The sequence below is a fragment of the Arctopsyche grandis genome, chromosome 12, assembly GCF_051622035.1.
Source record: "Arctopsyche grandis isolate Sample6627 chromosome 12, ASM5162203v2, whole genome shotgun sequence".
In the NCBI taxonomy this organism is placed as follows: domain Eukaryota; kingdom Metazoa; phylum Arthropoda; class Insecta; order Trichoptera; family Hydropsychidae; genus Arctopsyche; species Arctopsyche grandis.
Genome location: NC_135366.1, coordinates 8,494,321 through 8,522,235, shown reverse-complemented (window position 1 = coordinate 8,522,235; position 27,915 = coordinate 8,494,321). Strand labels below are relative to the sequence as shown.

The 27,915-nt window shown below is 32.8% G+C and overlaps 3 protein-coding genes across 3 annotated transcripts in view; 1 reads left to right on the top strand and 2 right to left on the bottom strand.

Moving 5' to 3' along the window:
- Window positions 1-6,142, bottom strand: part of LKRSDH (lysine ketoglutarate reductase/saccharopine dehydrogenase) — a 109,778-nt gene extending 103,636 nt beyond the window's left edge. Inside the window, exons 1-3 of the mRNA XM_077442338.1 lie at window positions 5,933-6,142; window positions 4,245-4,391; window positions 671-847 (exon numbers count right to left, since the gene is read on the bottom strand). Coding sequence (XP_077298464.1) covers window positions 671-847; window positions 4,245-4,391; window positions 5,933-6,004 — 396 coding nt within the window. The 5' untranslated portion in view covers window positions 6,005-6,142. The remainder of the gene's footprint in view (window positions 1-670; window positions 848-4,244; window positions 4,392-5,932) is intronic.
- Window positions 6,143-16,494: 10,352 nt separating this feature from the next.
- On the top strand, window positions 16,495-21,857 carry LOC143919868 (ethanolaminephosphotransferase 1). The gene is made up of 10 exons (XM_077442422.1): window positions 16,495-16,803; window positions 16,951-17,065; window positions 19,663-19,756; window positions 19,835-19,903; window positions 19,990-20,182; window positions 20,261-20,517; window positions 20,648-20,805; window positions 21,056-21,236; window positions 21,315-21,500; window positions 21,579-21,857. Exons 2-10 carry the CDS (start codon window positions 17,058-17,060, stop codon window positions 21,633-21,635), a joined length of 1,203 nt encoding a protein of 400 aa, XP_077298548.1. The 5' UTR covers window positions 16,495-16,803; window positions 16,951-17,057; the 3' UTR covers window positions 21,636-21,857.
- A 207-nt stretch (window positions 21,858-22,064) lies between these two features.
- Window positions 22,065-25,794, bottom strand: SWIP (strumpellin and WASH-interacting protein). Its single transcript, XM_077442324.1, has 5 exons — window positions 25,393-25,794; window positions 25,118-25,305; window positions 24,560-25,044; window positions 22,346-24,481; window positions 22,065-22,271 (listed from the first exon to the last, which is right to left on the bottom strand). Exons 1-5 carry the CDS (start codon window positions 25,683-25,685, stop codon window positions 22,065-22,067), a joined length of 3,309 nt encoding a protein of 1,102 aa, XP_077298450.1. The 5' UTR covers window positions 25,686-25,794.
- Window positions 25,795-27,915: the final 2,121 nt, after the last annotated feature.

Here is a 27,915-nt window from a genome sequence, read left to right as displayed (position 1 = left end):
TAGATGGGACATACCACACCCGTCAACTTGTTTGTCGCACACATTTCCATACATTTTTTCGTGTCGCGCGACTAGTCGGCCGACAAAGTTGCACGGTGCGGCCCGGCCCTTAGGCTCGGTATTATTTAAGGGTTAGGATGGGTTAGGTTAAGTAAGGGTTGGCCCTATTCATTTAAGATTGGGTTGTTAGGGTTAAATTTATAGAGTTATACGTTGTAAATTCATTGTTTGATACATCCTCACTGCTTGAATTGGTGAAAATAAATTTTCACTTGAAATATGCTTTCACTGTAACATATATACAATTCAAAATATTGTTATTTTATATTGTGACTGCCAACCAGGCATCTACCCTTCAAAATATTTAGACCACTGATTACGAAACCTTGCTCTAAAGACTAGATGCCACACCCCTCTATTCTCATCCGTAGAGATGAAATTCTAGAAATGCCAATATCACATTCCTTAAAACTATTATTAGAAACTAGTACCTATGTAGGTATAATTAAAACGCACATTTTTTTCCAGTACTTAACTCCATACATATGTACATATGTTTATACTAAAAATCCTTGTTAATAATTACAAGGCTTTTCTTACTATTTATTTTTTATCACACATCGTACTTACTATGTACATTCAAATTTAAATACCAAAAGATGTGTCTAACCTTTTCCAGTATGGCGTCCAACATAGGCATGTTAGATTCTTGCGCTTTTATCGTATGCGAGAAGAAACAATACGTCTTGTTCGGTATTAAAAGATCGATGGGTGTTTGCTTCACGCCGAATATTACAGATGCCTCGCTTATGTCCTCTTGTACTACACCGCCAGCGTTTATGTAAGCCTGAAAAATAAATAAAAACATAAATTTTCACTCGGTCTGAACGTGCAGCGCCCTTACTCAATTTATTATACGTCATAGGATGTTGTGACATGCGTAGCTCATTATCGAGGACGCTTATCGCGAGGGTTAAATACGTCAAATGTTACCAAGTTTGCGTTTTTGTACACAACCTTTGATCTCACGAACTGCGAAATTAAATTTCGGTTCCCATGGTATCTCAAATTAGTGTATTTTGTCGTTTAAGTATGGCCAGATACGATTCGTTGACCCAAACGTAAATTCGTTTTATTTTGTCAATTTTATCTGACGTATTACTCAGCAGCGTATCTCATTTCACAATAAGTAGAAAAAATGTCAAGAATAACGTTCTTCCCTCTATAATTATTTTTACAAGCTTTTTATTTTATATAGCATATATACATTCGCCTCCACCATAAAGCTAGATATTCTTTCATTTTCATTTTTACTTTTTTTTCCATTCAATTACTGAAATGACATTTCTCTTCAAACATACATATAATACGTTGTGATCTATCAAATTAAAATCGGTCAAAAAACAAGACATTAATATAATGGATCATTTTATTAATCAATTTTATTAGCCAGCAGCATAGCTCGGACGTTAAGCTTCTGCTTACCGTCAAGAAGGTGCCGGGTTCTATCCCTGAATGAAAATGAATTTTTCAGAGTATGCTGTTGGTCAGACCTGGATTTGTGACTCCAGGTTGATCGTTTCCTATCAGAGTTTGCCAATTTTCTCTGATTTCATTGTTGAAACGGTTCCCGGAAAAAAAAATTGGCTAAAAATCCTTCCTACCTACTATGTCACCACTATTTGAAATTTGATGGATGTACAATAAAAATTTATGTACAATTCATAGATGTCTCGTTAATTTGCGAGTTTTTTCAGTGTCTCGCAATTCAACGACTTATAATAAAAAAATGCTGCATTTGTATTTGTAATTGGCCAGGAAGGCGCATTGGGATTTACCTGTAAGGCCTTCCTGGTATATATGTAAAATAAAAATAAAATAAAATAAATATGAAATTTTCTGGAAAAAATTCGTCCCGGAGATGTCAATTTAATATAATGGGATATATCGAATTTAAGATACGTTTTTAATGACAAAATCACATGTATAGGTACCGTGCTTGATAATATGTGTGGTTATAGCGAACATCTTCAATTTATAGCTCATATGTTTCATTTAATGCATGCCTGATAGCATTTCAATAGATGATAAAATAGTAAAAGTAGACAATATTTATTTATATTTATGACAAATAATAGACGTATCCGTTAGTAATGAAGAAGAAATAAAGAATCGTATGAAATTAGGATAGAGTTTGAACGCCAAGTTGCTACACAAAGTCCAATACACTCAAAGAAGTGTGGAACGTTGTATGCTTGGCATAACGAGGAAGTGAAAAGATTGAAATGGCAATGGGTGGGCCACGTGGATAGAAGAATGGCAGTAAAATGGACCGAAGAAGTGCTAGAATGGTACCTGGAAGAATGCAAAAGGATAAAAGGAAGACCACGGGGAAGATGGGTAGACGAAATCAGGATAATGTGTGGGGTGAGATGGATGAGTTGCGCGAAACAGTGGAAGCTTGTTGGACGGGCCTTCATGTGAATGTTGAATGGCAGTGGATGGTGAATGGTTGTAGATGATGATGATGATGATGATGTTTTATCTAGGTCCTCGACAGTCTATAGTAATGGCATCATGTAAGGACTTTTGTATTTATAGGCAATGATTTCTGTTTCAAAACCAATAAACAATATGGATTTTCGCGTTATCTTCAAAGTAACCAATATAAGGCATGGATATGTCTTTCTCTTTAAAATATATACAAATATGTATAATATGTACACTAGTGGTTCCACCCAGCTTCGCTCGGTATTTGTATTATAAACAGCTTCAACATGGCTAATCTAATAGTAAACATTCATTTGTTTTTTTATTAAATTTATTTGACTTGAAAAAATATAATATTCAACTAATTGAATTGTCGTCATAGATACTTTGTTTTATTTACGAAGCTCCAACTAACATTACATATTTTCTTACATACTTACAAAGTCTCTTTTGAAATTATATATTAGACTAGCTGAACCTGGCATGCGCTGCAATGCCAGAATAAGGCATGCAATTCCCGTTCCCGTTCCTATATCGATATAGTCAACTCCGATATCGATTCAACATAATAATTCCGGATAATAATTCCGATATCGATTCACCGATATCGATATAGTCGTCATAGAAACTTTGATTTGTTTTCAAAACCTTACATACACAATTACATACATTAAACCTTACAAAGTCTCTTTCGAAATTATATATTAGGTACTAGACCGTTATTGTACAAAGTCTTATGAACTAGAGCTATATAAGCTAGATACGAATCTGTTACCCAAATTTTTAATAATCATATAGTTTGGAATAGAGATATACATAATTATAAAAGTAGAAATAGGAATTAAGAAAGCAAAAGCTGCAGGAGGTGTTTTCCACAGAGGTGCTCAAATATACAATGCCCTTCCTGAGAGCATTAGAAGTGCTAGTAAAATTGGTGCTTTCTTGAGGGGTGTAAATGGATACCTTTGTGGAAGATGACGTAATTATATACGGGTCTACCTCACGGGCCCGAATGTCAAACGCCCGAAAACGCAAATATCGGAAGGCAAAGATCGAAAATCGAAAGATCGTAAGTCGAAAGATAAAAAAGGGTGCATGGTAAACGGTACATACTCACTTAATTTGCGCGAGCAGGATACAACAGGAACAAGAGACTTTTCCTCCCGTATTCTGCGCGCGCACATTAGTACGGGAGGAAAAGCCTGTTCCTCTTATTCCTGTTGTATCCTGCTCACGCAAATTAAGTGAGTGTGTACCGTTTACCATGCACCCTTTTTTTTATCTTTCGACTTAAGATCTTTCGATTTTCGATCATTGTTTTCCGATATTTGCGTTTTCGGGCGTTTCACATTCGAGCCCGTGACGGAGACCGATTATATATGTACATATGTAAGTTAAATAAAATGCTATGTTTGGAATTATATAATATTATTTTAGGGTTACTAATTATAGTTTTGTTAATTTTGTTATATTATAGTTGTTAGTTTTAGTTTAAAACTGTTAATTGTGAAATAATTCATTTGTTATTTAATAATAAATAAACTAAATGTGAGAAGCATTTTACGATTGGGACCACTGTTTTTTTTTCCCTGCAAGTTGAGTGTTTACTTACAAGACGTCAACCTTTCAGACACGCAGTGAACATGTTTATGTTCACTGCGTGTCTGAAAGGTTGACGTCTTCTAAGTGCATGCAATTATTATTCACGTCGAGTCGAGTCTGATTAGAGGTGCAATTATCGGCTTTTAAGATACCTGCATGGGGTAAGCCCGTCTGTTGGACGGCTGCACGATGACCTTGACGTTCTCTCCCGTGAGTCTCATCACGTTCGTGGGTGATAATGGCGCCCTCCTCTCCCATACTGATTGATCCTCCCTCCTGATGGCGATGACCCTGCCTCCCTGAAGACAAAAAATACGAGAGCTTTCGGTGAAACTTTTCGAAAAAAAATTCGAGAACTTTCGAAAAATTCGAGAGCCCACAACGAGCGTTCGCCTGGGATTTGTCGGTAGTCGAACTCCAGTTTTCGCAACACGCGAAATATGCTGATTGCGTTAAATAATAAATACATCTTAACCGATAAAATTGCTTTATTTCAAAGAACCATAACCTTGGTTTGAATTCTGCTCAGTATTTTCCATTAAAATTGCAACAGTCAAGTAAAAAATCTGTATTAAAATATTAAATATTTAACATCATCTATGTATGTATAAGTACATGTATGACATTACCTCTTTATTTATTTATGTAGTAATATTGGACGTGATTTTGCTTAGTGGATCAAATCTTTTTGAATAATTTTTTGACAGCCACGATTTTATGATAATATTAATTACATATAATTAAAGTTGAAACTAAACAACGATGTTTGTTTTAATAAATCACCGATTCTTACAATCAAATATTTTGAATCATAAGGTCATTCGCTCTTATAAATATCTTTAGTTTTCAAAACTGTTTACATACATTTAATGACGTCATACACATTTTTTATATTTTTGAAAATAGGTTGAATCTCTATTTACGTTTTATTTCATGAACGTACAATTTCTTTTTGCGGGGTCGTTTTTTACTTTCACTTTTCTTATTTCAATAAAACTCCCATAGGGTAGATCAAATGAAACTGTGCTGATATCAGCAAAACGTCAGAGGAGTAACCCCTTAACACGACTTGGGCCGAACCAAAAAACCCTCTAAATTCTATACAAATATATAATACGACGATGTTATTTTATTTTTTATGTTTTGAAGAATCTATTCATCATTCTAAAACACTGTCCTCTTCTTCCCTCCTTTATCATCATCCAATATTATATATATACATACATACGTACGAAAGTTTTAGCTCACATTTTATACATACATATACAGAACTGAAAAGGTGCAACGTTTATTTACAATACATAAATTATATTTAATTTTTACGTTTCAGGCAAAAATAAAAATGGAAAGAGATCAACTACGCACTTTCGAAACGTGCGATACCAAATTCGTGACGTATAACGATAATGACATGAATGAATGCATTCACGTCTCGATGCATTACACGGTAATTAGAATATATTTACATAAATTACAATTAAATGGTTTTTGTGTGGTCCTTTTGTTTTTCATGGTATTTTCCTTTGTTTCATGTACTTCTCGGTTGATGAATGACCAAGTGTAAGATATAGCGAGAAATAAAGAAGAAAAATGGAGTCGTATCCCGTTGGCCGACCACGTCAGTAGCAACGTCGTTTTGATGAATCGGCACATCAGCTCGCCCCTAATCAACACTGAGCAATCCCCTTGCATCCCCCTAAAAATACACCCCAAAAGCGAAAGCTGGATATAAATGAATTCGAGGAAGTCTCACAGTTTGAATTAACACCAACTAAATAATAAACTCCGACGTTTGCTAATGTGACATCGCATTTTTAAATATTCACTAGTATGCACTCACATGTTTGTATCTGAAATGGGCCCTTTTCACGTGATGATGAAATTTCGACGAACGTGTCGATAGTGAATACATTGTGGTTGCACACTATCTTTGTTTTTATTTCGTAACAATTTTAATACATTTGAAAATTAACGCGATGACTGGAATCGCACTGTTTGTTCCGTTGTCAAAATAAATATAAACAGCATTATAATGGTATCATTGTAAGACAGAATTTTTAAGTTTAACGCACAAACGCTTTATAGTGGCTCGACGTGACGTTTCGCATATATTTCTTTAAAACAAAATATTACTAATTAAGCAGATTTTTCCTGGCGATACTACGGGTCTACCTCACGGCACCAAATGTGAAAAGGTCTAAAGAGCAAATATCGGAAGACAAAGATCCAAAATCGAAAGATCAAAAAAAAGGGTGCATGTTAAACGGTACATGTATATATAATATATATCGATACTATGTATATATAAATTTTCTCTCTTTTTGTCATACAGCCTTGTTTAATGTGCGCACGCAGGATACGGGAGGAAAAGCCTGTTCCTCTTGTTCCTGTTGTATCCTGCTCGCACAAATTAAGTGAGGATGTACGACGGAGGGAGAGAGACTTTTACCGCACCCCACTGATATATGTATACACTAACCGTTTTTCATATGTATGCATGTTAAACGAACATTTTCGACTTTTTCACTGTCGACTTTTTTACAGTCACCCAATACCAAGCGGCCTGTGTGCACATAATTGTGCACTTGGTAAAATGTCGCAATTCGGATCAACGGAATTAATAATTCAAATTTAAGTATTTTTTTGCCGGCCACTCATGTGAACGAAGTGATATGCCGCGTCTCTTTCCACGATATACGATTCCAAGGGCAGAAAGAGAGACGGAGCATGGTTAGTGAGTTCTTCATAAACACTCACCAAACTCCGTCTCTTTCCACGATATAAGATTTCAAGGGGAGAAAGAGAGACGAAGCATGGTGTTATGAGCGAATACTTAGTACACACGCACAACATAATATACATAATATAATATGATAATATACAGCACTAAAACATATTCATAATATAATATACATCACTAAAACAATTGACAGTATTGATTTAAAAATAATGCTATCTGTGGTTTTGGTCATTTTATGATTATTCCTGTAGACGTATAAATAAATAGTGCTATTTACGTATTAAATACAGCACTAAAACATATTCATAATATAATATACAGCACTAAAAAAATTGACAGTATTGATTTAAAAATAATGCTAACTGTGGTTTTGGTCATTTTATGATTATTCCTGTAGACGTATAAATAAATAGTGCTATTTACGTATTACATATATAAATAGTTGGCTCATTACCTTGTTTAAAATAAACTGACATATTTGCACCAGTAACACATATAACATTAGGTATACTTACATGTATAAAGATATTCGAAAGTGTTCTCAGGTGTGCCTTAGGGAGGAAAGTTTACAGAGAACTGACCTAGAGCACATCTATTGTACTTTGCGAAACAACAATTTCAAAATCAATTACACCAAAATTAGAAACGCAACATTTACTTTTGTATTTCTTATATTTCAAAAACATCTCGGCTAAAATAATGTAAAACATAAACTACAATTAACTACCCTCTTGCAATGACAATAGCATTCAAATTACTACATTGATAGAAATCTAAAATTAATAAAATAATTGAAAATTGCTAGTTAGCATTGTGTCGAATAATTTCGTATGCTATCGCGGGTTATACAGATATCGACCATCGTGTCAAGAGGAGATAAATCTCTTAAAATTCAGAAAACACCCAAACTCACAAACAAAAGCCTGGCACAGAAGTTGAAACTTCTATATAATTTAATTGTGCGTATTGTAATGAATACAATGAGTACCTACACGGACGAGTATGCAAACGTGTGGATTAAAAGTAGCATGAGACACTTTCTGGATAGGAAAATTGGTTTCATACATACATACATACATATGAATTTATAATATATTACAGAAATACACTTTTTTGGACTTATTTTTGTAAGGTTGCTATAAATATTGTTGAAAACCACTACTTCATATAAACATATACATTTTAATAGTAATGAGACACTACGTATATATATGTACATACATATGTGTACTTACATGTACATTGATTTAAAATCAACGCGTCACATATGTATATACATACATATGAATTTAGATATTATATCGCCTTCATCAGGATAAATGCTTTGAAACCATTATGACAAATGGCCGACGATTAATCAGGGAAAAGTGAGGCCGCTTTTACGCAAATTATTAATGCGACCATTTACGACCACTGACGTGTACATCAATTAACTTATAAATGAATTTGCCCCCCACTTTTTTTATTCATATATAAATTTCAATACAAACCTGTATAAAAAAAATATAACAATTCATCGTATACAACAAAACACTTGGCCATTGCATAGGTTTGAAATTTAATTATTTGATTTTTATATGCTTTTTATTATTACGAAATTATGTTCACAATACATCATATATATATGTATATATTTTAATAGCTACTGATCTACTGATCATTTTCTATTTTACAATTTAATTTAATTTGGTTAGTAATCATAGTATTATATTATTCTAATGATAATGTACAGCATAATAGGAAAAGAGCTCAAAAACCTATTTACAAAATTCAATTATAGACTTATATGTATATACGTATGAAAAAATATCTAAATCTATCTATGTATGTATATAAAAAGCTTATTTCGTCACACTGATTGTTCATACAGACGTCACAACAACAATGCATAGTTAGTTATTTTATGTTATTCACGTACATATGTATATGTATTTTGTTTAAGTAATATGTATGTTAAATAATAGTTTATACATGTTCTTTGTGTAAGATGAATATTAAATACATACATACATACATAAATCTACAAACATTTGTATGTACATATATTGTACATATTTTGTATGTATATTTTCATATATACATATATTTTCATTTGATTTTTACCTGAATCTCATAATGGATATTTTCATAAATTAGAATGACATCTCTTGTTTAACTTTAAAATATTTATTATAAAGTTAAACTAGTATAAACATTTATATCCAATATATTTTTATATATACATATGTTTTGTAATTATATTAAGACGTAAATGTACATACATACATATGTATGTACTATATGTATATATTTATATATATATATATTATGATCTCATTTTTAATGTGACATTTTGTATCTTTGTATGTATTATATATAAATTTTAATGCTCGATACTAAATCTATTGTACATATGGTATTTTTAAAATATGGTTTATTCTTTTTGACTTTCCGCAGTAAAATGCTGACTTGTTTTATACAAACACTCGTTCACCTTTTGTCTGAAATATTTTCATGCAAAAGATAAAATCGATATTTCGAACTGGGTCAAGTGATTTGATACATTCAGTCAACACGCATTTGAAACTTATTTGAACTCATTCAATATACTCCAAGCTTTTCAAGCTTTTTCCAAAAGTAAATTTGTTTCATTTTGAAAAGATATTCGTTTATATTACATATATGTATGTATGTATGTAGGACAGCACACATATTTCGTCTAGCGATAATTATAATTGTATAATTTGACGATGTTACATGTATTATATTAGTACACTGAGTTGATAACAGTGATTCCAGATAACCCTGAATTCCACATCCGCAATTGATGTCGTCTACAAAGAGGGATATTGTACATACATATGTATTATAATGAAGACGTCCGCAACCAATTCGTTCGCCAGGACCGGAATTAGACAATTTAAATTAAATGTTCTTTTTGCTGATTCAATGAATTTTGTATTTGTAAAACATGATTACGATACTAAGTACATTTAAAATTTAGTTGTATCAAAATACTTTAGATTTAATAACATCATTCTTTGATAGAATATATAGGTTTTTCATTTCAAATTGACACATTTTCATTTGAAATTAAACCTTTTTCATTTCAAATTGACATTGAAAAGGGGTCAATTTGGAATGAAAAACCTGTAACAACTAGAAACTTTTATCCATATTTTGAGCGTAATTAAAAATTTGCAATAAAAAAAAGAAACAATAAATTTTATTAACAAACGCATTATCAAAAACGCAAAAAACCACTCCTAAACCACTGAACCGATTACGATGGAACTTTCAGGATTTGTTGTATGCATTTCCGGGAAGCTTACTGCGAAAAAAAAACGGGAAAAACCTCTTAATAATAATATTCGTAATTACGATTTTACCGATGCGAAAGTTTGAAGCGCCATTGTGTAGTCAAGGAAATGTGTTCGTTGGTAACCACGCTACCAGTTGGTTTATGACGACACGGCGTTAAACAGACGTTAGTTGAGCTCCAACCATCACTTGAAACGGGAACGCAACGGGAACGGGAATTGCATGCTTTATTCTGGCATTGCAACGCATGCCGGGTTCAGCTAGTCTAATATATAATTTTGAAAGAGACTTTGTAAGTACATATGTAAGAAAATATGTAATGTTAGTTGGGAACTTCGTAAACAAAACAAAGTTTCTATGACGATAATTCAATTGGTTGAATATTATATTTTTTCGATTCAAATAAATTTAATAAAAAAACAAATGAAGGTTCGCCATGTTTAAGCCGTTTATAATACAAATACTGAGCGAAGCCGTGTAAAACAACTAGTAGTATATAAATATAAGATGCAAAATACATATATATACCTACGAATACATACGTACAATCAAAATTATTTCAATATTTGACAATTAATTATGAAATAGCATTATGAGGTCATCGAAATGTCATATTCACATTTTAAACGCTTTTTTCATTAGAAAACCAAATGTACATATTTTTTGTTTATATTTTTATGTACCCAAAATTTTATGCACTATGTACTTTATGTATTTTTTATATACGCACAATTTTAGCCAGAGGTAAAAATTTCATTTAAATAATTTTAATCATTTAAAAAAAACGAAATTTTTTTCTAATTTTCCTAATGTTGCGATGTTATGCAAATGCATAGATTTTAATCAGTTAAGTAAGTGCTTCAATGGTTGACACTTTAGCTTTGAATTCACCTTAGAGCGGACACCTTACAATTACAGTAATTGTTTCTGAGATTACATATAAAATAGGATTTACTCAAATAAGGTCAAAGTAATAAAAAAAGGCAAACTTCGTAAGCACCCCTAACTTTCTCATACCGCATAAAAGAGCGTGTCGGTTAAGTTAAATAAGTAAAAACGTTGAAAACAAATCTGAAGTGAAAATAAAATTATCGAATATTATCGCACACACTTACTCAGGTAAAGCTAGGTATATATGTATGTATGTACTACACGGATTTGTGAATTTAGATTTAATTACATTGCAATTAATTATCTTGCAATCGATTATAAATTTCTTCATTTTATCAATGATTTCAAGAACTTTTTTAATTTCATGTATATATGCTATTTTAATAGGTTTTAGAAAATCTATGCATGCGTCCGATCCAATACATATAGTTAATATTCTCAAAATACTTTTATGCCACCAAAACATGAACAATAAGGTGGCACAATGAAGAAAACTCGAGATGCTCGAAATGTAATGCTGGTGGTGAATGTTGAAAACGCCCTAAAACAGCAAAAAGAACAAACAAAGCTATCCTTTGAGTTGAAAGGTAAAGACAGACTGCCTATTATCTGCCTTTGTAAAATTCTCCAGTTCTTCTGAGACGGTGAGAAGAACGACCTTAATTATTTATTGGTGGCATCGAAGAACATAAAAAAATCCTCAACACATTGAACCCATCAAGTTAAGATAACCAGAGGATGTTCTCTATAGACAGCTCTCCATAGAATCGATTTACGAGAATACTAGAGACTTATCATCAACAGCACTCCCATCATAGCTTCAACTGTAGAGGATTACAATCTTATCATGAGGGACAATTCAATGGAAATTTGAAGATAGTACATTAATCCAGATACTCACTTGCGAGCTGTAATGTGACCAAGTGGATACAGTAGATTGCTGCGAGCTCACCTCAGCGGCTCGCGGCGCGCTCGCGAACCTATAAATAAAGCATCCACAACAGTTACTGTGTCGACTCAGCTACAGCTACAGCTCCAAATTAAGTACTCAGCTTAACACATTATACGACACGCCATTCATCCAAATTGTCTAAATCATAAAAAATGTTATAATTATAAAAAATACCTACCCTAGTTGGAGAATGGACTAATAACCAAAGATCGGCGTTAGGACGATGCTTTTTGCAAGTAAAATGTTTCAATATTGTCAATTTGTCAACCATGCTTTTTTGCTCTCTTGCTTAACTAACGGAAAGGTCTATTGTTATTTAAATATAAACAAGCCAAGGCCAAAGTCTACTAATAACATGAAGCAATACTCAATTATTTATAAAAAAGAAAAACACAAGTATGTATCGGGTGGGCTTTAAAGCTGAAATTATACTTGGTAGTTTTAAAAAAAAAACTTGATATGCATGTCGTTATAAAAGTATTACCTGCTGCGCTGTCTATCCACATTATTAAATAATGTGGATTTTTGGAATTTTTTTTAAATTGTGTCTTTCAAACATTTCAATGATACTGCTTTTCACGTACGAAAATAAAATCACAAAATACATACATACATACACTTGTATGCATATGTAGAAATAGGTATTATAATACCAATAAGTTTTTGGACAGAAATTAGCCTTTGGTACTACCGATATTACAAAATAGACTACCGACATTATTGAAATATGTTTAATATCTGATATATTTCCATTTTCTATTTTACTTCGTATTTCGTATTTTGTGTTGAAACTTCAATACAGAATAAATATGTACATATGTACAATATAGAAAGTAATATGTTATATTTTGAGAAAACTATTATATTAAATAAATAATTGTATAAACAAATAGAAGATTGTTTATTTAAATATTTTGCAATTTCTCTATAATCTGAATAAACAATACAAATCGAAAATTGATTGGAAACCAATTCAATCTTGTTGCGCTTATTACTTTAATAAGTTAAAACCAATATTATCAATACTGAGAAAAAAGCTATCGATAATACCGGTAGTGACCTAAGACCCTATATTAGTACCCGGTGCACTTTATAAAAAGTGAACTCCTTTTAAAAAAAACTGCACATTATCATTTGTAAAACGTCTGTACGAACGTCTGTAACGACGAAACGTGTTCGTTTCGACGTTACAGACGTGTGACGTCTGTAACGTCGTAGTGTCGTAACGTCTGTAACGTGTAACGAAATTAGCGTTTTATATATACAGGATACACTTCAGATCGACGCAAATCTTTTAATGGTAGTAGATCATTTAGAAGCTATCTAGCCACACTTACCTTAAACCAAAGTCTTTTGGAAGTCAAGGGTTTTGAAGATAGTCCAGATTTTTGACCTTCTTTAAGAAATCTTTGGTGACTAACGGCGGTTTCAGACTAGCGTTTTTTCTGCGCGTATACGGTCGTTTCGGCATACGTGCTTACACGCGCGCTACTTTTCGCGCTTCAAAAAACCGGACGCGTGTACACGGGCTTATTCCGGCGTTTTTGCTCGAACCGGTAGTGGTGATTTAGTATCAACATGGATAATACGAGCTTATAAGCGCGTCTACGCTCGTACGAGTTGCGCGTATGGAAAGCGACGCGCCTATACGCGCCTACATGCACTTCACAAAACGAGATTATACACGCGTATAAAACGCTAGCCTGAAACTGCCATTACGGATTTTCAAGGAATTTTACAAAAAAAAATCAGCAGGCAAAAACCAGCACTTCTCTGGTTTTTGCCCTTTCGAATGGTATAAATATCATTTATGTACATAAGTATTACGCCAATTTTTAGAACTGTGATTTTAAATATTTTTCACAAACTCACCCGCAGAACAAATTACTGTCTCTTCTCATTTCATCTCTAAAGAGACGTAAACTGCCCAATATGGCGACGTTGAAGAAAATTGCAAAAACAAAAGAACAAATTAAATAAAATTAAAAAATACGGCAGTGCATATACATTGGTATTAGGTTCCGTGGCGAATTGAGCATTTTTTATAGATATGTAGATAATCGAAAAAAAATGCACCTGCGGCGCAAGTGTTTCTTATTAAGCATATTGAAAAATGGAGAATATTTTGTTTCTGACAACCTAATATTGAAAATATGCCTACTAAATCAATGGCCTGTTTCTATCACACGCGCAGGGCTGAGGGGGGGGTATGCAAATAATCAGGGGGTACAGGTATGCAAATAATCAGAGCCTATTTCATAAAAGGCTCGTTCGTAATATGTATTTTAGAAAGTGTAGTTTGAAATTCGTTTACAATTTTGTTATATGCAAAAATTGGGTGGATTTTCGTTTACTTAAATTTCTTAGAAATGAATCGACCTAACTAAATATAGTTTTCACAGAAGGAACAGACCATCATTTTTTTTCATCTAAATCTATATAGAAAATATCTATATCTAAAAGTCGATACCCAACAAGAGTATTAACCACTTTTTACAAGCCTCGTTTTTACACAACCGTTGAGATTTGTCTTAAATCTAAGGTGACCATTTTACATATATTTATATTTTTATTTTACATATTTCTAAATATTTGAATTATTCAAAATGTTAATGAACGTTAGAACGTCATGACGCACATTTATGAAAATAAAAAATCGACATAAATATTTAAAAACATGCCCAACCCAAGCATTCTGCCAAAACAGATACCCAAAAAACCAGTACTGTATAGGTCTGTTACTGAGAGTTGGCGCGAACAAATGCGCTTGTGTAGTGTCGGTGAATAGATGTATAGCATGCTGTCACACTGCATTCAATAATAAATATAATATGTTGTCAGACCAATGAGCGAAGTGAAATATAGAAAAGCCTTGTAAAAAGACGCTCTGTCCCTTTCGCGCGTTTTTGCGTATAAGAACGCGCCAACTCTCAGTAACAGACCTGCACTGGTAAAACCAGTACGAATGGTCACTTTACTGTAAGTATTGCTATGCGATAGAAACAGACAAATTTCCAATTCTATATATTACTAGTGTTGTGCCTGTTGATTTCAACGGGTGGTTTCGAAAAGGAATTGATATACGAATTAAAATAAAGTTATATGTTATATATAAATATAATTTAAGGCGCGCATTACTTACTCGTCGATCCCACCTGTTCACCCGTTCGAAACGATGAATGAACATGTGTGTGTGTGTTTCTTCGTGGATGTGTGTATGTGCGTACGCTTCCCCATACTAAATAAATAAATATTTGTCCACGCATCTGCCACAAACTTACCCACATAACGTTTTTTCAAAGCCATTCTGTGTTTCATAATATATATATATATATATATATATATATATATATATATATATATATATATATATATATATATATATATATATATATATATATGTATATATATATATATATATATATATATATATATATACATGTAATATCGCTATTCCGTCTGTCTGTCTGTCTGTCGGTGAAATAACGCTCGCCGTAAGAAGCGTGGTAGTGGGGAAGTGGGGGTGGGGCGCGTCGGGGTGTGGCCGAGCGCCGGGTGACACATACACACACACACACTTAATTCATCATTTCGAACGGGCTCGATTGGTGAACGTGTAATACGCGCAGTTTTTATTACGATTAATATTACGTGCGCGTGCGCGCCTATAAATTGCCTTTAACTATATTTATACATATAACTTTATTCGTTTATCAATTTTTTTCCGAAACCACCCGTTGAAAACGACGAGCAGAACACTTATTGTATATATTACTAGTAGTTTTACCCGGCATCGCTCGGTATTTGTAATATAAACTGCTTAAACATGACTAACATAATAGTTAACATTTTATTAAATTTATTTGAATAGTTTTATTTCATTTAAATTTATTTGAATATTCATTTGTTTTTTTTTTTTATTATTAAATTTAACGTCACGGATTCTACGAACCAACGATAGTTACATCCATACAAAGTCTCTTTTGAAATTATATATTAAGAGACTAGTGTTTTTACCCGGCTTCGCTCGGTGTTTTTAATATAAACAGCTTAAACATGGCGATAGTAAATATTCATTTGTTTAAGATAGTAAAACAATACTAATAGTAAATATTCATTTGTTTTTTTCATTTAATTTATTTGAATCGAAAAAAAATAATATTCAACCATATATCGATATCGTCGTCGTAGAAACTTTGATTTGTTTTCGATGCCCCCAATCAAATATAGGAATTTACATACATGCATATATACAGTTTCTTTCGAAATTATATATTAGATTTAAAAAAGATTGAACCCCTCCTAAGAAAAAAATCCTGAGTGCGTGCCTAATCATACCGTTCAAAAATCGAATGAGCAATAATTACAAAGATTACACATCAGGCCATACAACGGTCGATCGTTGCAAATGTACAAATGTGTACGTAATCTAATCGTTAACGTGAATAGATTTGTAAATGTACGGATTCGGCACTGTGCAGAGTGCGCAGCGAGGGGTGTTGAGTGTTTTGAGCTCGTAGTTGCACACTTGACCGACAGGGGCGCGGCTAGCGTGCGCGCGCACTCATACTTGCTCGCCTACATGCATATGTGTATGGGTATCGTACGTTTTCGTTTCACCTCATCTCCGACTACACATTTCATTTGGCGTATATTCTTGAATTGAACACGATGGTTTGTCGTCGCCAATAATAGCGGGCGATCCTCGACGACGATTCCGCGTCATCAGATCGGCGACATTCGACCGGCAATAGGTGGGGTGAGTCTTTTGTTCGGGCGACTCGCCACCTTTGAAATATGCTGAAAGCCTTGTAGACGTGAACAACAGGTATTATTTTCATTCAATTCATGATTTTTTTTGTATATCACTGCACGTTGTTTGGCACGAAAGCATTGTGTTTACTATGTGTCAAATCAGCAATATAAATATATACATACATATATACATGTGTATCATTTGCTGAAACTTTTTCAGCTGTGATCAGGGTTGCCAGACGTCCCTATTTGAGCGGAACTGAGTTCAACAGACAAATCCCGAGTCCTGCATTGCCTCTGAAAATCCCGACTTCACAAAATCTGAACATGTACACGTACGTCAATAGTAACAAATTTCAGGGTCTACCTCACGGCACCGAAAGTCGAAAGATCGAAAAAGCAAAGATTGAAAATCGAAAGATCTTAAGTCGAAAGATCAAAAAAAAAGGGTGCATGGTAAACGTTACTATTTATATAAAATATATATATCAGTGGCATGCGTTGAAATTATCTATTTTTTGTCATACAGCCTTGTTTAATGTGCGCGCGCAGGATACGGGAGGAAAAGCCTGTTCCTCTTGTATCCTGCTCGCGCAAATTAAGTGAAGATGTACGACGGGGGGAGAGAGAGTTTTACCGCACGCCACTGATATACATATATACTAACCGTTTTTCATATGTATGCATGGTAAACGAACATTTTCGATTTTTTAACATTCGGTGCGGTGACGGTCATCCCAAATTTCAATTCATTAAAGTTTTGTCCTTAAAGCAAACATGAAAATCGAATTTACTTCAATTGAAGAATTAAAAAAATTATTTAATACTAGTGTTGTGTGTCATTGCATTTGTGTTGGCATATTAAGTTATTAAATAAATAAAAAATAACAGAAATGTTTCTGTCCTGTATTCGATCCGCATGCAGTCGAATTTTTTTCAAATAACTTTTAAATATATTTAATTTTATATTTATATTTAATTGTTTAATATGAAAAAAATGGTAAAAACTACTTAACTACTTAAAATTAATTAATTAAATAAATGTTCAAATACATGGCGCTAAATGCTCAGAGACTTGCCTGGTTCCTCTAGGCAACTTCTATACAACTATATTAACTTAACTATATACAACTTCTATACAACTATATTAACTTCTATATACATTGGTAGCAAACAATATATATAGAAGTTTTTTATTTCGTTATTATATTCGTATATTTTGTTAGCAGTGTTTTAGCTGAGACGCATATATGTATGTATGTCGAATCGAAACGACTATTATAGTACAGCGAGCGTTATCGCAGATACACACATACACAGACAGAATAGCGATATTATACATATGATTATTTGAAATGTTGACCTTCTATATGAAGATATCTGTTTATTAAACAAATTTTTACTGAAGCAAACGAGAAAAAAAATGTATGCGTAATGGATAATATTTTTTAAAGATCATTCCCCTTGCAATAATTTTTATAAAATTGTGGCCCACGTCCTTTCAATTCTATATTTCATTGCAATTTGCTAAACGAATATTTAGTCTAATGAGTGCAACCTGGAGAAAACAGATTATTGTTAGAAACCGTAGAAGCCGAATTAATGCAATTGTAATGACTTTAGAAAAATTGTATCAAGCGAACATATTTTGAAACAAGCTAAAATCTAAGAAAAAAACTTTTTATCAAACTGTTATGATTGCATAATTTTTTGCATTTAAAAAAAATGTAATTCTTGTAATTGTATCCAATATATTTTATTAACTGTGATTCCTGTGGATTATTAAGTGACTATTTTTTATGTTGTCTTCTACATACATACGTAATTATTTATATAATTTAATTAAAAATATTTTTTTCTTCATTTCTTCATTAATTCTTAAACTTTCTTTTTTTTTGATCTGTGATTTTGGAAATTTAGCAACCCTGGCTGTGAATGAAAGTTGAATTTATAAATATATTTTTTTACAATTTATTAAATCGTAAAGGTTTTATTTTCTAGTTTTAGTATTTACTTACATACATACATATATTTCGTTTATAATTAACACACATATTTTCGAATCGAATCGTTTTGAAAGTATTTCAAAGTTCACCTTTGCTTATTGGCTATTATATATTTTACTAATCTTCATTCAAATTCATTTATGCATTTCGATTTGTAAGTCTAACTGTTTTTATTCAATAAAATATTTATAAACTTATTGTTGTAACAACAAGCGTAAATAATTCTAAAGTCCACATCGTGGTTTGTTTTTTTTTTAATGTAATTTAAGTTCGAATTGACGATTGTGAATAAATGATAATTTCACGTTATCATCGTTCGACTGTGAATTTTTCTAACGTTTAGAAACACTAAAAATAAACCTACATTCATTTACTATGACGCAAATAACCACGCCACGTCCGTGAACCAACTCATCTGGAGATAATTTAAAATAGTTTAACTGTAAGAGTAGGTATATACGTGCTACTAAAAAGTACGAATAGTCTATAAATATTTATGTATAGCCAATTTCATAGTGTGAATTTCGACCTGGCACAAAATTTTCGTTGTGTTTGAACTCAAGTGACAGTAAAATTTAATATTTCTTTATAATATACATTAACAATGGCATTTTTTTGTTTATAATTATATTTTACACCTATTTATTTACATACAATCCATCCTTGAATTATTCAAATCCAAATTTATATTTATATTATTATGAAAATTTTTCTTCAATTATTTTCTATGAAGAGCTTCATTGTATATAATAATCAAATTTATACGAAGTTTATCTACGTAATATTACTCATTATTTACTTATGAATATCTACATATTATCGTCAATAATAAAGCAAAAAATATGTATCAAAAAAACAAATCATTAAAAATTACTATTAATATTTTTCTCATATATGTATTATATTGTTTCTATTTTTCATTTCAGTTTTCCTTTGGGTCAATATAGAGATACAATGAATCCCAAAACTAAAATGCAGTACTTAACGGAAGAAGAACTAACTGGGTTTGAAAAATATAAAGTAATGTATTCTATATAAATATTTTATACCTACGTAAGATATGTGAGTCATTCATTTAAATATTTTTTATGCTTTTAGTACAATTCTATAGATACTGGTATTCTGAGCGTGTATGTAATGCATCCTTTCTGGAACTGGTGTATAAAAGTAATGAATATAAATAAATTTAAAATAAAAAATGTTAAACGATTCAAAATTACATTACACATCAAATGATGAATTTCTCATTTCAGTTCTGTCCAAAATGGGTAGCTCCTAATTTACTGACATTCAGTGGCTTTCTCCTAACCGTAGTAAATCTTATATTATTTTCATGGTACGATTACGACTTTTATGGCAACAGTGAAAGAAACAAAAACGATGATTTTATACCAAAATGGATCTGGGCTTTGAGTTCAATAAATTTTTTCGTAGCATATACATTAGGTCAGTTGGTTAAACTTTATACATATATATTTTAATGCCATTATAACATTCCTAATGTTTAAATGTGTGTTATTTCAGACGGTATTGACGGTAAACAAGCGAGAAGAACGGGCACGAGTGGCCCTTTAGGAGAACTTTTCGATCACGGACTGGACTCGTACTCGGCTGTTTTAATACCAACATGCATGTACAGCATTTTTGGCAGACACTCGATCTCACCTTTGAGAATGTTCTTCCTCATATGGAATATATTTGTAAATTTCTTTTTGACGCATTGGGAGAAATACAATACTGGAGTTTTGTTCCTGCCATGGGGATATGACTTTACAATGATAGTACGTAGCCCATTCTCTATTTAATACTAAATTTTCTTGTATAATCTGAAAATAGTTTTACAAATACCAATATTCATTACGGAATTATCATATTTATGATGAGTTACTATACAAAAAGTTTTTGTTTTAGGGTTCAGTTTTACTTCTTTCAATAACATCCATAATTGGCCCAAGAGGTTGGGATATAAATCTTCCTGGGGGAATCACTCCTGGAATGATATTTGAATTTGTACTGTATTCATCCGCCATGATAACAAGTCAAAGTGTCATACTGTGGAATATATATAAGTAAACAAAATCTCACGTTAGTATAAGTGCATGCATAATGTGACAATTTAATCATTCCTTTTATTATCCCCTCTATTAGTATTTGTTTATCATTATTTCTTTCTACGAATTTCAAATAATTCAAACACAAATTTTAAACGTTCAAATATACATATATATAGTTTGCCTTGATTGTGTTTAAAATATATTAATTTATTAAAATAAAACCAATCATAACCAATTTTTTAAATTTGAAATATATAAATTTCAGATCTTATAGGGATAAAACGGGCAAAATGAGAAGTTTTTCAGAAGCAATAAGACCGTTGGTGCCATTATTTACATTTTTTGTCGTTAGTTCTTCGTGGGCAATGTTTTCTCCAAACAATATCATCGATAAAGACCCACGAGCCTTTTATATACTAGCAGGAACAGTATTCTCCAATATAAGTGTATGCATCAAACACACTATTAAATAAGATTACTGCGAAAATATAAAAATGCAATAAAAAACCAATTAAACTTTTCAGTGCAACCTCATTGTATCACAGATGAGTAACACCCGTTGTGAAATATGTAATCCGCTCGTAATTCCATATGCTATAACTACTTTGGTGTCAATTCTAGTTCCAATATCAGCGAACACGGAACTGTTGATACTGTATTCCGAGTGTTTTATAGCGACCGTGACTCATATTCATTACGGAATATGTGTGGTAAATATGTATACAAATACTTCATTTTAAATAGTAACAACAAAACAAAGCATTTTTTTAAAAACAAAAAATTTCCAGGTCCAAGACATGTGTCAGCATTTCAACATCAGGTGCTTCCATATCGAATCTACTTAGAAAAATTAATGAAATTTAATAAAATCATTTATTTTATATTAAAATAAGTAGGTATATGAGTCAATATCATAATTGCTCAAATCAGTATGGTAACAATTTAATAATTTTTTATATTTCAATCTACACTATGCATAAAAAGTACATTTATTTTGTAAATAATATTTTATTATACATAATTAATAAAAAATAACATATGCGTATATATGTATATTATGTATATATAGAGTATTTCTTTTATTTTAAATTAATCACCATTTGAAGGAATGATATAATTATATATGCTACATACATATATATATATATATATATATATATATATATATATATATATATATATATATATATATATATATATATATATATATATATATATATATATATATATATATATATATATATATATATATTATGTATCTAAAAATATAAATATCATTGGAAAAATATTCGAGCGCTACTAAAGCTAAAATATAATAATTGAAATTCTTGTTCTAGCATGTTCAATTTCTTTTCAGTCAGTGCTAAAGCGTGTTGTAGATGATTCGATTGATTAACCAATTGGTCTTGAATTGACTTTCTTTCTTCTGCTATGTGTTTGTTTACGGATTGGAACCAATTCAATGAATCCATACCCTCCTCCTACAACATAATAATAAATCTTATTTATAAAAGCAATCGCAATAATAGATATAGTACATAGAAATATATTTCACCTGATCAAGCAATTTTAAAATGTATGCTAATCCCATTGCAAAACCATCATCAGTAAAAGCAGCACCAATTTTATTTTTCTTGTTCATTTTATCTTTAGCCAACAGCATATTTTCTACAAAATTTAACGTAAGCGGAGGAACGATCATGAAAAATGACTTTAGATGCATATTGTCAGTTTGCTTAAACGCCGGGGCGAAAACATCTACAAGCAGCTTGAAATAATCAGTGCCTTGGGAGAAGTTGGATGTTAAATTTCCAATATTGTGTTCCAAATTCTGCAACGATTCCTTCACCAAATCATCCAACTCTTCATCATTATCGCACGTCAGAAAGGTATAATTCTCCTCGTCTAATGATGGTAAAAACATTGTAGCATTCGCACAGCAGTGCAAACCACCAGAACGTATCATGCGAACATATCCCATCGCATTACCAATATGACTAATGAGAAGACGAAACAGATCCAAATAACTCTGCCCATTCTCGTTCAATCCCAAGTTTCGTATTCCCTTATTAAACTTCTCAGCCCTCTTATAACTATACATTTGTTCAGATTGTAAGCTCGCTTCTCTGAAATGTCTCATGTCTTTGACAAGTCTAGATTTAATTTGTTCGTCGTACATAAACTGTGAGAATGTGTGAAACTTCTTCCTCAAAAATTGATAAGTGAAGTTTACAGTCGTGTTCATTATTCCTATGCCATGAGTGCGTATAGAATTGGCTATGTGTCGTATGTTTATTGTATTCAAGTACTTATTGTTGCTGCTCTGCTCAATGAAAACTTGGTTATTGAGATTGTACAGATATTTAGAAACAAACACGTGAATATTCCGCATGATTTCCAGTACATCCAATCCTTGCTCCAAAGTTTGAGTAGGTAAATTATCTTCGACAGTGTTCAAATTGAATTTGAATTTGGCCAATTGCCGCATTTCTCCATACGTCTTCCAGTCATGCAGAACTATAGTCGTAAGGTTGTAAAATGTGTACGATAGATAATGTTCGATAGCGTTGCTTATCGACAAATGTTCATTGTCGAATTTTAAACGCTGCATGGCAAGGAGTGAAGTGTTGTCTTGAACAGGAACAACAAACGGATTCATTGAATCGAGTTGCAAGTGAGAATGGACGTGCAGACGTAGATTGGTTTCAATTTGTTGACCCAGAGGTTTCAATATGCTATCGTTGAAATATTGTTCTATTTCATTGTGAAAACTATCGGGACATTCAAGCCTTTTGGAGTATGTTTGAATGCTTTTGGCGCAATCGTTAAACGCATCAACAATGCACTTCAATCTGTTCATATCTTTCTTCGCGCCAAATATGTGTTGTAAATATATTTGCATCGCAGATTTGTGCCAATATACGAAAGAGCAATCACAAAATAAATTCATCTTTGACTGTACATCTATAATATTATCCAACTTTTCCAATAGCGACAGCAATTTTTGATAACTATCATCGGGAAACGCTGACGAAGGCACTAAAGACAACGCCACATTCGCTACAATCCTTCTCAGAGTAGTACTTGGTCCATTCAACGCTCTTTCGGCTATGACTAGAGCAGACAGCTCGTCCAACCGTTGGGTGGCATAATTTTTATCAACCATCAAATTCTTCTTTGCTTGCATCAGCTGAGATATAATTAGATACAGCAAATGCTGAGTGATTAAATTAATCGAAGATACGATTGATGCAAATTTCAATTTGAAAACGTGCTGCAATCCCTTCAAAATTTCAATAAATTTGCAGATTCCCATCAAGGAACTTTTTGTTATTGGCATTCCTTGTGTGACGTGAATGCTCATAAAACACGTCATGGTGAAATTTATCTGAGAGACGAATCTAAGTCCTTGTAAGAGCAATTCCAATCGGTGATTCATCTCTACTGCGTTCAAATGCGATTCTCCAACGGCAAACACCTGTAGCATTTCCAAAGTCCATTTGCAACTTTGTAATTGCGCAGTGTACACATCTTTCGAGAGAGATTGCTTTTTATTTGCCACATATGACTGACGAGCTTTTAGTATGATTTGGGGCATTTTATTGCTGGGTGGACATAAAACATTGGCATGTTGTAATAAAAATTGTTCTGGATGCCATACGGCTAAGCCAAACAACGGTACACTATGAGCCTAAAAATTTACAGATTGATTACAAAATAGGAATTATCAAACAATACATATTATATTGATAAAATTCATTGTAAAAACCTTAACATTGACATCAAACAAGCTCCTAAACAGCTTTTTATCAACATTGCCGAAGATATGATAATAAAATACAAATAGTGCATTGACTTTAACCCACTGCATTGAATTTAAAGATTCATAATAATCAATTGACGCTCTTTCCAAATCCACTGTACACTTTTTCAAATACAAAACATAATCTTCTGCTGCAAGGAGACTTTTCTTATCAAGAGATGTTTTAATTTTTTGTAGGGAATGGTAAGAATTGTAAAATATTTTATCTGATAAAATAGTGTCATCTATATTATTTAAAACAGTTTCTATAGATTTCAAACTTTCCAGTGATTTTTGGCATTTGGACGAATTCCTCGAAAGACTTTTCACCGTCTTTCGATACTCGGCCCAATGGCTTTGCAACGGTGAACAATGTACTAAACAATCGAGCGTTACCATTATCACCAAAAGATCGCCAATCTGAGACAATATATAATTTAATTTAACACCTTCTGCAAAAATAAAAATAAAAATATACACATTGACTTTTTATATACTTTTCATATCATATTACAAAAATCTTACTCAAATTTACAAGGCCACTAGAATACAATGCGATTATTTGGCTACAAAAATTACTCGTTACTTCATGGCATCTTTTAACAAACGCCGTCAATAAATGCAAATCTTTGATATGGCTAGCAATAGATTCAGCAGGAGACACATTGGATTTTTGAAAAAATTCTCCATAGAATGCAATAAAAACGTAATGCCTGCAAAAATAATTGTTTTATTTCAAGTACAGTGAATAATAAGTTATAACGATTCGACAACAAATTGTTAAAATGACAAAAACTTACGAATTTACTGCTTCGGTCTGCAAAGTTTTTACTTCTTCACAAAGGACGGAAAAAACGGCGAGTATTTTATTCAATATCCTGTTATCCGATTCGACTATATCTAAAACCGAAGCTTGTTCGTGCGGTAACGTTTCAATATTAATAGGGTAAAAAATTTTATTATTTTTGCTGTAGACCATGTCATATTTTTTGAAAAATATAGAGAAATCAGTCTGCTGATTCCGCAAGAAATTGGCATAGCCTCGCAATATGAGAGCGGCTGCCTCAAGGCGAGAGTCTCGAGACTCCATCATCGGTTACGAACTTTCAGCACCACAATTGACATTCAATACAAGATAATTGACTAATGTCAGATAAGACCTGACACAACAGATAACAGCTGTCAGACTACAACTTGCCACTGCAGCCACCAAAGTGATATTAGATAGGGAAAACTACAATTGTTGACCATGCTAAAATTAAAACCGGTGACAATCACGATTAATCGGGACGCCTGGCAACCCTAAATATTTTCCAACTAGTCAAAATATATTACAACTGTATACATACAGTGCTATTTTTCGAATCAAATAAAAATATAACACTGATACATATAAAGTCAGAGAAATATTATATTAATAGAAACGGCTTTAGGTGTCATATTGTTGTCAAGTGACGATTGTCCACAGACAATCCTAAATAATTTTAGCATCAGTCGTATTCGATGCTTGGTGCTCGACGTATGTCCGATAAAAACTTCTCTGTTTGTTTATGTAACTCGCAAGATGGGCAAGAATGGGTAAAAATTGCACAATGCATTCAAAAACACATAATAAACAACATGGGATACAATTTTATAAGTAAATTGATCCGATTGTATTTCGTGCGTTGTACCGTATTTATAGAGACATACCACGTAATATTGAAAACAATTATTTATTCGTAAGGGCCCTTCTATTATTATTACATTTCTCTGTATACAGTGTTATTTTGCGGTGTAACTTACTGATTACGATGAACTCGTTTTGTGTATTTTCGTCAAATTGCAGTTTCAATACCGACTCTATCCGTGATTCCACTCCTGAATCTTTAGCTGAAACTTCGTATTTTTGCTTCCAATCATGTGTCAAATTATTTTTTTAAGGAATATCACTGCACGTGATCAGTTATATATTAAATATCCAGCGATATATTAAAGCTGAAAACAGGGTAAAAAATCTTTGGAGAATACCTAAAAAAGTTTGTGATGTTACAGAAGATTTCTCAGCGTCATATAAGGGCGTCTGCACACTTGCCGGACCGTTCGTTGCGGCTAGCCCGTTGCGTATGCCAGTACGTCCGCTTTCATATAAATGAGCGATAGCCGCCACACTGACGGACTTGCGGCTACCGCTCATTTGTATTGAGGCTAACCGCTGCGACCGGTCCGCACCGGCCGATCCGGCAAATGTGCAGACGCCCTAACTCAAGATTTAAATTGTGGATGCTACAGGGAAATGTGAAACAAATTTTTTTTTGAAGCATAATAGAATGTAAAAGGGAATGCGCCTTCGCCCAATGAATAGAATTTGCCGAGTTTGAATTATAAGACGGGTTAAAGGTTTCGACCGTTTCCCGGCCTATGGAAACTCAGTTGAGTTTGAAAGAGGATCGTTTATTTTTTTTCAATTGTTACAATGATTATTGTATGTACGAAGAGGATGAGCTTCGGAGATGTGAGCTGTTTGAACTCCAGAGGTTCACTCTGGTGTTGGGAGCTGGTACGTCGCTTTATATACGTTCTGGCTTGAAGCGTGCCGCGTGCAGATGCTTTGTCTTCGTTTCCAGGACACGTGTGTTAGAGACACGTGTTGACCTATTTTCGAGGCACGTGTGTTCGATACACGTGTGGTTTATAGCTATGGGGTCAGCGCCAGGACGTCGTTCGTTTGAGTACGCGTAAACGACTTTCAGGACATGTGTCGCGGTTGCCTGATGACATCACTGTTGGGTTTCGTTCGTTTTACGATCGAGCGATGAACTCTTTCTTCTGGAATGGTCGAAGGGGACGTTGCCCTTGAGTTATGCATGTTTGTACAGGATCGATGATGAGATCACTGGTTTTGATTCGTAATAGCACAAGTTGTGCTATATTCCTACACATAGAATGGTCATTGCTAATAAAAGTATCGTTTAAATGCGAGCCATCGAAGAGAGAGACGGAAAGTCAGAAGAGAGACAAAAGAGTGAGAAAAAAAAATCGTGGAAGTGATCGTCCATTAGCAAACAACTGCGCAAACAGCTGACAAACTCTGCCACGCAGAGTTTTTGTATCAAAATTTGTGTAGGCTGAGAGCGATTCAACAGAATGTTCAAACAAATGTTTGAACTAAGAACGTAGAGGCGCCTTTAAAATCACACAAAATTTTTACGACTCCGACTCCGCTTAAAATGCTCCAACTCCACAACTTCAACTCCGACTCTGCAGCCTTGATAAATTTTTGGAGGATTGGTGAGAATTATTATAAAAAGTTGAACTGCAGGTAATTTTTATGGGCTTTGGCC

Coding starts and splice junctions, on each gene's coding strand:
- LOC143919868 (XM_077442422.1), top strand. Junction 19,904..19,989: donor TCTGGAACTGGTGTATAAAA/GTAATGAATATA, acceptor TTCTCATTTCAG/TTCTGTCCAAAATGGGTAGC. Junction 21,501..21,578: donor TTCATTACGGAATATGTGTG/GTAAATATGTAT, acceptor AAAAATTTCCAG/GTCCAAGACATGTGTCAGCA.
- SWIP (XM_077442324.1), bottom strand. CDS start 25,685: ATGATGGAGTCTCGAGACTCTCGCCTTGAGGCAGCCGCTCTCATATTG. Junction 24,482..24,559: donor TGTTTGATGTCAATGTTAAG/GTTTTTACAATG, acceptor GTAAATTTTTAG/GCTCATAGTGTACCGTTGTT. Junction 22,272..22,345: donor TTTTAAAATTGCTTGATCAG/GTGAAATATATT, acceptor ATTATGTTGTAG/GAGGAGGGTATGGATTCATT.